The sequence below is a fragment of the Perca fluviatilis genome, chromosome 8, assembly GCF_010015445.1.
Source record: "Perca fluviatilis chromosome 8, GENO_Pfluv_1.0, whole genome shotgun sequence".
Taxonomy (NCBI): domain Eukaryota; kingdom Metazoa; phylum Chordata; class Actinopteri; order Perciformes; family Percidae; genus Perca; species Perca fluviatilis.
In genome coordinates this window covers 28,863,400-28,875,414 of record NC_053119.1, presented here as the reverse complement: position 1 = coordinate 28,875,414, position 12,015 = coordinate 28,863,400, and the positions used below count along the sequence as shown (strand labels likewise).

The 12,015-nt window shown below is 39.9% G+C and overlaps 1 protein-coding gene across 6 annotated transcripts in view; it reads right to left on the bottom strand.

The window, feature by feature from the left end:
• The window catches only part of zc3h18 (zinc finger CCCH-type containing 18), a 56,337-nt gene that overhangs the window by 20,894 nt on the left and 23,428 nt on the right, over positions 1 to 12,015 (bottom strand). For 5 of the 6 annotated variants that reach the window (XM_039808302.1, XM_039808301.1, XM_039808303.1 and 2 more), the window contains exon 10: positions 7,376 to 7,558. In XM_039808302.1, coding sequence (XP_039664236.1) covers positions 7,376 to 7,558 — 183 coding nt within the window. The remainder of the gene's footprint in view (positions 1 to 7,375; positions 7,559 to 12,015) is intronic. The other variant, XM_039808306.1, reaches the window with a different exon arrangement.

Here is a 12,015-nt window from a genome sequence, read left to right as displayed (position 1 = left end):
TAAAAGGGTCCCCTGGAAACACTTCCGTTGTGTTGTGGTGTATTTGCGTGTTTTCTTTTAGTTGCGTGCTGTGTTTTAGTTGCGTTAGTTGCGTGTTGTGTTTTAGTTGCGTGCTGTGTTTTAGTTGCGTTAGTTGCGTGTTGTGTTTTATTTGCGTGCTGTGTTTTATTTGCGTGCGTCGTCTTTTAGTTGCGTGCGTTGTCTTTTAGTTGCGTGCTGTTTTATTTGCGTGCTGTTTTAGTTGCGTGCCGTTTTATTTGCGTGCGTTGTCTTTTAGTTGCGTGCTGTGTTTTATTTGCGTGCGTTGTCTTTTTGTTGCGTGCTGTGTTTTATTTGCGTGCTGTTTTATTTGCGTGCGTTTTCTTTTAGTTGCGTGCTGTGGCCTCTCAGTAGCCTCGTGAGACCATCCTGATCTCGCGAGCTCCAGTTTTCCACTCGCAGATCAGTCTGGCATCTTGAGATAGAGAAAATTTGGAGCAGTTTGCCAAACGAACGGGCCAATCAGCGTTGTTTTTGAGGCGGGTTAGGTGGTGATAGACAGATGGTTTATCCAATCAGCTAACCAGTATTTTCAGCCAGCAGTAGCCCTAATTCTGTTAGCCGCTCGCTAATGCTTTTTTCTCTTGGATCCTTCTTTTGGAATATGGACCGGGAACCTGAAATGGTGTCTTTTATTCCTAAATTCTCGTTACACAAACGGCAAATATCCTTTACCGACATGTTGCTTGCATGCTGAGCTAACGAGCTATGCTTTGCCTGCAGCAGCAGGGGCGGGCCTGTGGTTGTATTTTCATACGCTTCGTGGATCTGATTGGTTGATTTGGCCCGTCTATCACCAACATAGGTGATAGACAGATGGTTTATCCAATCAGCTAACCAGTATTTTCGCCCCTTCCCAAAAGTTCTCCAACGGAAAGTTCCCAGATGGATATGCCGAGCAAATGCGAAGCAATCCATCTGGCGGAGTCAGGTTAGCCTCTCAGGACCACCGTAGATGTTTGTAATCAGCTAACGACCTATCACCTGTGTTAAACTGCTGCCATTAAAAGTGGTTACACACCAACCAGACGGCCGACCCTCGGCAAAAAGGCCAGTGGAAATGATCAGTCGCGTCCCCGAGGTCCAAAAAGTGCCTTAGTTAGTTTGACTTCACTTAAATCCATCGCACAGGATTATGAGATTTTAGCTATGGTGATGATTTTTTTAAAAGACATCATGGTTAATTAGTGAACAAGTGATGTATCTTCTACTTCCTCTTAATGTTTTAAGTAGGCATACCGCATACCTAACTTAGCGTACAATGCAAGATAACTAATTTACAGGTATGCCTTGGGCATGTTTTATTGTTTTACAACTTTGTATCACGGTCGATGCGATTAGGCTTTTGACATTAATTAACAGAAATAGAAGAACTGATCTTAATTAATGACTAATACAACGGTGTTGCATTCCAGTTCTCAAAAGGGTGTCATTAGAAGGACGACTGCTCTTCAGCAGCCACATTTCAGTATCGTTTTGTGTTTTTTTGCTGACATTTTAAAAAGCAAATTGAAAACATGTTTGCAGCTCATTTATGACTGTAGTTTGTAGCTGTACTTTACACATTTTCTCCATCTGTATTTTGTATCTGTATTTCCAGAATAGTTTGTGTTAAGAAGTCTTTACTTTTGCTGGATGTAGGTAAAGCCAGTAAAGGAAGAGTAGAGGAAAAGCCTCATAAAAGTACATTGTATGTTACTGTCAAATATATACAGTGGGGCAAAAAAGTATTTAGTCAGCCACCAATTGTGCAAGTTCTCCCACTTAAAAAGATGAGAGATGCCTGTAATTTTCATCATAGGTACAGAAAATCACATTGTAGGATTTTTAATGAATTTATTTGCAAATTATGGTGGAAAATAAGTATTTGGTCAATAACAAAAGTTCATTTCAATACTTTGTTATATACCCTTTGTTGGCAATGTTTTCTGTAAGTCTTCACAAGATTTTCACACACTGTTGCTGGTATTTTGGCCCATTCCTCCATGAAGATATCCTCTAGAGCAGTGATGCTTTGGGGCTGTCACTGGGCAACACAGACTTTCAACTCCCTCCAAAGATTTTCTATGGGGTTGAGATCTGGAGACTGGCTAGGCCACTCCAAGACCTTGAAATGCTTCTTACGAAGCCACTCCTTTGTTGCCCGGGCGGTGTGTTTGGGATCATTGTCATGCTGAAAGATCCAGCCACGTTTCATCTTCAATGCCCTTGCTGATGGAAGGAGGTTTTCACTCAAAATCTCACGATACATGGCCCCATTCAATCTTTCCTTTACACGGATCAGTCGTCCTGTTCCCTTTGCAGAAAAACAGCCCCAAAGCATGATGTTTCCACCACCATGCTTCACAGTAGGTATGGTGTTCTTTGGATGCAACTAGGGCTGCACAATTAATCGAATTTTAATCACGATCACGATTTTGGCTTCCCACGAATTTGCGTGATCGAACGATATTTAAAATGCGTCATTCCCTTCATACAACAGTTTTTGCAAAGCCAATCTAGCGCTCCATAAACCACTGTCTGATCACATGTCTCCATGAGCCAATCAGAGCTGTTCCCTGCCTGCACCGCGCAGCTTAGTTTCTAGATGTAGACAGTCACAGAGGACAGAGTAACGTGAGGAAAATTCCACAACAGGTAGCAGTCGGTAATCATAAGCCGGTCACAATGTTTACCAGTTTACGCAACATTTTGTCCCGGCTGGGTTGTTTTTCAGACAACAGCAGTGACCAGTGCTAGTTTGTGTCTTTTAGCTCATAGCTTTAGCAGCAGACTGTTGGACGTCCCGCTGTTGGAATCCTACAGTGAAATTCAGACACACTACACTGTTTAGCAGTCAGCATTTTAGCCGCGTTTTAATCCAGTTACTACTGTGGCTAACGGTAGGCTAACGTTACCTGCTGTGTAACGTGTTATTAGGGTTTACTAGCATGACATGCAGTGATGTTTATGTTGCCTCTAACGTGGGTTTCGGAGCATCAGAGCGTAACGCAGACATGTAAGTGGCAGTGTAATGAGCCACAGAAATCCGCGTAGCTATTTCGTCTGGTAGATACCAGGCACCACATGCGTCGTTAACGTGAACAGAAAATTGCGTTGCCTGTATCTTTCACGGCAAACATGCATGTGTGGAAAGCAGTCGCACAACACCTGAAATGGCATACTCCTTCACAGTATCCTTCAATAAAGGAGGAATGTAGCACAATATGGATGTATTAGTAGGAATGTAGCACAATATGGATGTAAAAGCAGTTATAATTATATAATTATGTGACAATAAAATTTGTTTTGGCTAAAATCAACAAATAATCGTGATAATTAATCGTGATCTCAATATTGATCAAAATAATCGGGATTATCATTTTGGCCATAATCGTGCAGCCCTAGATGCAACCTAGCATTCTTTCTCCTCCAAACATGACGAGTTGAGTTTTTACCAAAAAGTTCTATTTATAAGTTTTCGATTTTTTTTCTCATTTTGTCTCTCATAGTTGAAGTGTACCTATGATGAAAATTACAGGCCCCTCTCATCTTTTTAAGTGGGAGAACTTGCACAATTGGTGGCTGACTAAATACTTTTTTGCCCCACTGTACATCTTAGGTGATAAACACCCGAACCCTCTACAAGATTGTTTTGAAATATCAGCTTTAAAATGTAGCACTCTGGTGTACTCTGAGAAGACAATTAAGGAGGACAATATTTACTTCAGGCAAAAACATGTATTATTCAGTGTTTATTGCAGCGTTTCTGCGCTTAAGTCACTTTTTTGTTTTAAACAATTTTATCAGGAATTTTTTTTAAACATAATGAGCTGCAAACATGACAGTTTTTCCCATTGTTTGCTAAAAACTGTGCAAAACAACAGATGCATAACCTTATCAAAAGTGCCACTGAAATATTAGTTTATCTTAAATAACAGTGAATACAAAAATTCCAGATTAAGGATAGGCTTGATTATTGGCTATATGTTCAAATTTAAATTAACAGTGATAAATTAAAAATGTAATAACAATAACGACAACTTGTTTCACCAGTCAATTTCTGTTAAGGGGAGACACCCCATGTGAATAAGGACATAAATTAAGTGATATCACCATAAAACTTCCCCAGTTGATTGCTGACATTAGGACAAATATATTTTGTAAAACAAGTTTTCTGAAATTGTTTAAATATGAAAATGATGCCTTATCTTGCTAAATATGTGCTAATTTGCATACATTTCAAGAAAAAGAAAAAAATCTGAAGATTGGATTAAGCCAGATTCAAACATCTTGAAGTCAAGAGTGGAGGCATAAAAACGGGTCAGGGGTGAAAAGGGTGAGAAGGATATTACCCCTCTGGGGAGGTCTGGGGGCATGCTCCCCCGGAAGAAAATTTTAAATATTCAATATTTTAAAGTATCAATCTGATGCATTTTGAGATGCATTTTTCGCCAACCAACAGTGTAATATTTCAATATGCACTCATTAAAGTTAATTTGACTGGCAAAACAGTTAAAGTCCTTCTGACATTACACAATAATAAAAGTCATAATTTTTAAAAACAAAAAAGTTTGGGATCAATTTTTGCTTCTTCCAACCATATGTTAAATTAAGAGTCAATGTGGATTTACATATTGCAATAATATAATCCTACAATGATTCATTGTGAAAACTAAACTTCACTACTTTGGCCAGGTCATCATCAAAAAAGCGAATTAGTACATTCATGATTTTGTCCATGTTGATATTAGCTGCTTTATTTACAAATTTAAAAAACGTCTTATTGTTTATCTTTTAATATAGCTAGCTAGACGTCTAAACTCTGGGACAAGGCCGTTATGTTTAAATACCTGACATGCTGATTCCAAACAGACAGCTTTGTCAAGGCAGTTTGGGCTTCAGATAGCTTTTACACAGTGGACATCGTTAATGACAAATCATGTTCCGCTATGAACGTGCACACACGTATTGTTTGTATCATGGTCGGTCAGTGAAGGCGCAGTCGCAACGTTAGCGGTCGTTGCCAGTAACTTACTCGTATTACAGAGTGCACAGACCGAAGCTTTGTGACTAGCAAGCACTTTCTTACCGCTGCTGCCGTACGGTATCTTCCTTGAACATTCGCTCCCGAAGCAAGCACCCGGCTCCCTCAAAAATGAGGCACCAAGTGCTAAACGGCTTCCCGTCTCCACCGTTTTCCTCTTGTCCTCTATTCATGCCCAGCGCCATTTATTTTAACTACTTTCTCAACTAAAGCTGCCTGTATCTACATGCTCCAAGTTTGATAAACTTTCCCTCCATTCTTTTTAGCCACGTTACCACGGAGACCACACAGCACTCTCATATTTTGGCCCTACTTTGCATCTCATTGGCTAGAACTCGTTTCACTGGTAGGTGGAAGTTCGATGATTAAATTAAATCCAGCGCATCGAAACAAATCCCATGTGGACTCTAAAATAGTCATACGCCAGAAATCGGGCACCAGGCCTGAGTACTTAGACCCCCTCCCCCACCCCACCCTTAAACATTTTCTCATTGAATCTACACAATTCACGTAGGTCACCTATTTTGGTTTCAAAACGGCGTATTTCGCCGAAAGGTGACTGATTTTCATGTCTGAGAGTCGCCAGAGTTTTGTGAACCGGGTTCAGGTGTTCTGATTTGACAAAGCAGGCAAGAAAGTTGGTGAAGACTTGCAGTTAATTGTCATGCAGTTTACGGACGAGTGTATGGCTGCTCTGTAGGGCTGTAACGATATGCGTTATGAAACCAAAATCGCGACACTCGGACCCATGAACCTGTGTTGCTTGTTAAATTAATTAGTATTAGTCGTTTTGGTGCCTTATCCCCCTTTTGTCGGGTAAGTTTAGCTAACTGTAAAGACGGATAAAAGCGAGGGGCTAGGGGGTTAAACACTGGTAACGCTAACAGAGGTGTAACGTTAGGATTGGCCGCTGTTCTGACTCGGGTGCCTGGGTCGGTTTCCTGACGGTTCAGTAAACTGCCGTTAGTGTCCTTAGCACCGGAGTTAAGTGCTGACCGGGTTTGGATTGCTGGCTGGCTGCAAGCTGGCTGGGGGCTGACTGTGGATATGTCCCCGGGCCGGGGCTGTTGTCAGCTCTCATCCCGACTGAAGCCTTGCAGCGCCGGGAGAGTTAAGCAGACAGACAGGGGTGTGCTAGCTGGCTAAATTACCATTAGATTAGTCGTCTATCTATACAGTTAACGTTACTGATGAATTTGTGGGTTAGCTCAGAGTTGTTAACCGTGGTCAAAACAATCATACTAAAAATAACTGAGCATGTTTAACGATCGTCGTAATCTTATGAGAAAGTCGCCAGATTTGTCTCTAGTCGCTTTTGTGAAAAAAAAAGTCGCTAAGGGGGTCTGAAAAGTCGCTAAGTTGGCAACACTGCCCACACACGCCGGCTCGACACACACCAGCACAAAAGTATAAACATCAGACCACTTACGTAGGCTACGGTGAAAGCTCCGAACTTCTTGTCGAAAGCATAGTGTTTGTGTTTAGTCCGGGGTCTGACTTTTAATAAAAAATAAAAAAAACTTATGTTTGATACCAATATAGGTCTTACTGAAGGCATTTAATGGTCAAAATAGTATTAATAAATATTCGAATATATTCGAACTTCGAATATGATTTTTGGGCAAAAGTCAAAGGCCTATGAACCACTAAAACGATTTTGGAAACATTATTTAGAGGTACAAAAGAATCTTTGGTGTTGGATCGATCAATATTGAAATCAATCAATCAATAAGGTTTTACTGGGTTTATTACCCTTGTAAATTTGTCACTGACGCTTTTCCAGTCCGCTTTCTCACTGCGACCTCTCTCCAGGCATTTTCAACGGTATTTTATTCGAGTGTAATTGCGATCAACTATAAATGTGGATATATAGATATAAGCTTGCATAAGTTTTCCTCTTTGCCCACCATTGTATTCAAACCTATATATACACTTGAAATAATGTACAATACTTGCAATGTCGCCCCCACCGACAACGCATAGTATTGCGTGCATCAGCGCGTCGCGTAACAAAAACTGGGACGACACATTTTGCTACGCATAATGGCGGCCAAAGCGTAGCCTTGCGGATGCGAATGGGCACCGATGCGTGGACTCTGCAACGGCCCTAATAGTTTTTAAAAGTTACGTAATTAGTTGAATGTAAATAACTTGGTCACACAAGAATGAATCTGAGAACTTCAAAACACAACATTTGTTCCTCCATTCGAGGGAAATAAACTTTTAAACTGTTCAAATAAAGGTGGGTCATGGCATTCACATATAATAATAATAATAATAATCATATATCATCATAAACATATCTCCTACCTGGAGGAGTGGGACAGAGAGACTGAGGAGCCTGAGGGCCGATGTCGCCGGCGGCCTCGTGGTGGGGAGCCCAGCCCGGGGCGTCTCCTGGGGGATTTGGACCGACGCCATGGGTCCTTCCACTCATCTGGTCGTCTCATGACTGGAACAACCTCCTTCTTTGAGGGAGGCTCCATCGGCCTGCTGAGTAGATTGAAAATCAAAACCAATGTCTGATAAGAGACAAGTGTCTTTTTTTATCATTCTAACATGTGCTGGTCTGTGATATACTAGATGTCCCTGAGCAGACATCTAGTATAGATATATTAAAATTTTAAAAGTGTTGATTTGTTCAAGCCGACGGAGTTAAAAATGGAAACTGACGGATACCAATTGAAATTCTATTATGAATAATGAAAGTTAAGAGGGGGTAGGGGTGGGGGAAAAAAAATTCAATACAGCATAGTATCGCAATATTTTCCTAGGCAATACTGTAACTATACGCAGACGCCAAGTATCTTTTATTATATATGTGTTAGTGAGTTTGTCTGCTTGACAATCTCAGTTTAGGTGGTGATAGACAGATGGTTTATCCAATCAGCTAACCAGTATTTTCAGACAGCGGTAGCCCCAATTCTGTTAGCCACTCGCCTGAAATGGTGACTTTTATTCCTAAATTCTTGTTACACAAACGGCAAATATCCTTTACGACATGTTGCTTGCTTGCAGGAGCTAACGAGCTATGCTTTGCCTGCAGCAGCAGGGGCGGGCTTGTTGTATTTCATATGCTTCGTGGATCTGATTGGTTGATTTGGCCCGTCTATCACCAACATAGGTGATAGCTGATTGGATGAACCATCTGTCTATCACCTATGTTGGTGATAGACGGGCCAAATCAACCAATCAGATCCACGAAGCATATGAAATACTAAGCTTCGTTAACTCTGATAACGCAAGCATGTCAAGAATGTTGGACGTTATAACAGAATCTTAGGAATAAAAATCACCATTTCAGCGAGTAAATAATTGCTAATCTTGATGGATGAACCATCTGTCTAACCAGTATTTTCGCCCCTTCCCAAAAGTTCTCCAATGGAAAGTTCCCAGATGGATATGCCGAGCAAATGCGAAGCAATCCATCTGGCGGAGTCAGGTTACGTTCATTCTACAACTTAGCAAGATTAGTAAAGAAATATAGGCAGAATTCTTTGTGTTTGCAGCCTTTTGGAAATTCTCTTTCATCAAAAAATGATAAACCCTCCTATTTCCTCCTCACAAATGCTAAAAAAAAAAAAAAATCAGACATTTTCACAAATGGTTGGAATGACGTTAGATTGATGACAAAAGAGGCGCATGAGCAAGCGCAAGGCACCTTCCTGTAAACTCAGCAGCAGGGGGGAAAAAGCAATTAAAAAGGTTTGTTGAATGACAAGAAAAATAGGCTACACTATCTATACATTAACTGCTAGTTAAATTGCAAGTGCAAACTCCGCATTAGCCCTAGGCCCAATGGTCCAGCCAAAAACAAAACAAGATAAGAATAAGACAAATATATATATATATATATTTATTTATATGTCCATGATGGATAATTGCACATGCACAAGATAATATCTAGAGAACAACATTGTGAACAAAAGGACAGAGTTATTCTCAAAGTACACCAGATTGATGCATTTAACATTTTCTTCAATGAGAGCATGACCCCTAGAGGGTAAAAATTCCGTTAGGCCTTTTTTTCCAAGATCGTGCAGTCCTACTCATGACTACCATTTACACGGGAAATACAGTAGAATTATGACAGATATTGCAATGGAATAGACTCACCATCAAACCTTTTTCAATATTTAATTATCTGTTAAATTAAAAAAAACACCATCCGCTTATGGCAGCAGATTTGTGGTGCCATGTTTTCACATTGTACCGCTCTGCACAGTCCAGTCAACGATATTGTTCACTGGAGAAGCCACTTCTTCATTTGTTGAGCTGAAGAGTCACGTGACTGGTTGAGAAAGAAATTGCCACACCGTTTGACCTTCACCAAACTTTTTTTGCACTTTGCACTGCTGCAAATATATTAACAAAATTGCAGTTGCAATTGAAGACACCCACACAATCTGTGGCCTTGTTTCGTTTTCACGGTTAAGATAGGGCCCTTTGTGTTAATTAGTTACCCTAGATGGAACAACCAATTAATCCTCCAGTACTTCCTGCACCATTACACTTCCAAGGTCAATGACAAACTCTCTGACGGTGGACACATTTATATCATCTGGGGCAATTTATCGAGAACATAATCTACAGATTAATTAACAGTGAATATAATAGTTAGTTGCAGCCCTAGTTTGATTTATAAAATGTCAGAAAATATAAGGAAAAATGGCCAAATATTTTTCCAAAGCCCAAGGTGATTATTTCAAACTGACTTTTTTACCCCAACTACAGTTCAAAAATCCGAACTACAAATTAATTTCCTGTTGATTGATTAGCAGACTCATTGTTTTATCTCTAATAATCTTAATTTAGGCTTCATCATGTCATCCAACCCTAGAGCAAAGGATTAATAGTAATAACCTGCTTACAGGATATATCACATTTACACACATAGGAGCTGATTTGCAATGAACCTTGCGGATTATTCACAGCAATGACGTTTACAATCAATGTGTATGGGAATTTCCATAGTAGAGAGGCCATTGTTTGCATTTGTAAAAAAGTCAGCAAGATTAAAATGTTTATGTTCAAGGGCGTATTTAAATATTTGTTGGAGGAAATTAACAAGATGAGTGGATATTCCCACTGTGAATGGAACGGAGCTTTATTACAGAAACATTCAATGAATGCCTAAATGAGTCCTGTCTCTGTTGCTGCCTGATATAGGCATTAAAACTCATTTGGAGTATGTTTTGGTTTACCATTTCAATATCAACTGCCTTTGTCACAATATGCTTAATATCACATTTAAAAAGCAATAATTAAACTAACACCAATATGGAACAGGGATACATACTTGGAATTACATAATCATCTGCTCAACCACAATGTGTCCTTTAGTGCAAACATAAGTCACATACGCCCCAGTGAATGAGAAATTCCAAAGGTGTGATGCAAGAGCCAACAAGTGACCCAAGGCAAAGCTCATAGTTTAAAATAGAATCACAACACAGGAGCTATTTTTAGCTCTCAAACATGTTCCTATCAACAGAATGTTTCCTTTGAGGAAATAAAAAAAAAGGGAAGTGGGGGCAAACCCATAAGGCACATTAAAATGGCAAAAAATAAGAAGCAGCAGCAACAACAATACCACCTTGTATTAAAGGAAGTTAATCAGCTGATTGATGGGCGATAGCGGAGGCAACACCTGTGTTGCGCCAATACAGTTGAAAGGGCAATGGCCAATGGGGAAACACAAACACCGATGTAATCACACTCATTCCAACAATGGTGGAACTTCATTTTTCTGTTACAGAAGGGAAACTCTGATCAACAGAGTAGTGTGTCTTGAATATATTGTTGTAGTGACAAAGTGAGTGACTGAGTTTGCATTAAATGGGGAAATTAGGAATAGGCCCGTTTCCATATTAGGAATACAAGTCTGTTCCAAATAAAGGCCATGCCTCTCCAGTTATTTAACATTTATGGGTAACCTGTAGATTAGTACTGAGGTCAGCTATTGTGTATCAATATCATGTACTATACACAGTACATTTCTTAAATCTTTCATTAAAATTTTTATTTTTCAATGGGGGCAAATCATAAAACAAAACGGCAAATAGGAACAGACTGACTTTTAACAGGAAGGAGAGGTGAAAAACACAGAAAAGCGCCTACTTTGGCTTTAAGTTATACTTTGACCCAACATCTTGATGTGGGTCTGGCTTGTCAGGCTATCTTTTCACGGCAACCCTCCATAGAGATGTATCAGCCTACTTTAAGTAACAGCGACAGTAAACATTTATTTTAAACTATTCTTATTTTTATTATTATACTAAATTAATCCACGGTTCACATGCATTCCAAATCGTGAGTGTTGATCCATACAGACCACGGTCATACACCACTAATTACTATTGCAATATAAATTAAATGTACCGTGATAACAGAATTTTATACATTATCATCCTTTAACATTGACCTGCACTTATAAAGCCAGACTAAAATATGAGATTCATACAGCTTACATTTCCGTAGTTTTAAGTTAAAACGGGGAAAAAAGGGGGAGTTGCAAAATTCCTACAAGGCTCATTGATTGCGGTTCACTGGCTACCAGTATCATGCAAAAAAATCATCCGCCCAAAACTGATTGCTGTCTAACTACATGCAAATGATGAAATTAATCGTACACAAACACGTTAGATGAACTCTTGGGTTAGGGTTAACCCTCTCCAGCACGTTGCCGGTTGTGCACATTTCTCTCTTTCTCTGCGCAGTAGCAGCTTCCCCAGCAGGCTGAGCCGGGCTCCCTGCTTCCCCCGCCCGGGCCAAGTCGAATGAGGAATGAACAGGACATGGGACACCTATGTCATCTTTGCAGCAGTTAAGACTTTAACCATTACCCTTTTTAATTTAACTTAAAAGAACTACAAAGATGTCAAACTTTGCCAATGAGCAGACCTCTTTTCATGTATTGGTCTTGAGAATGGCACGACTGAAAATGCATT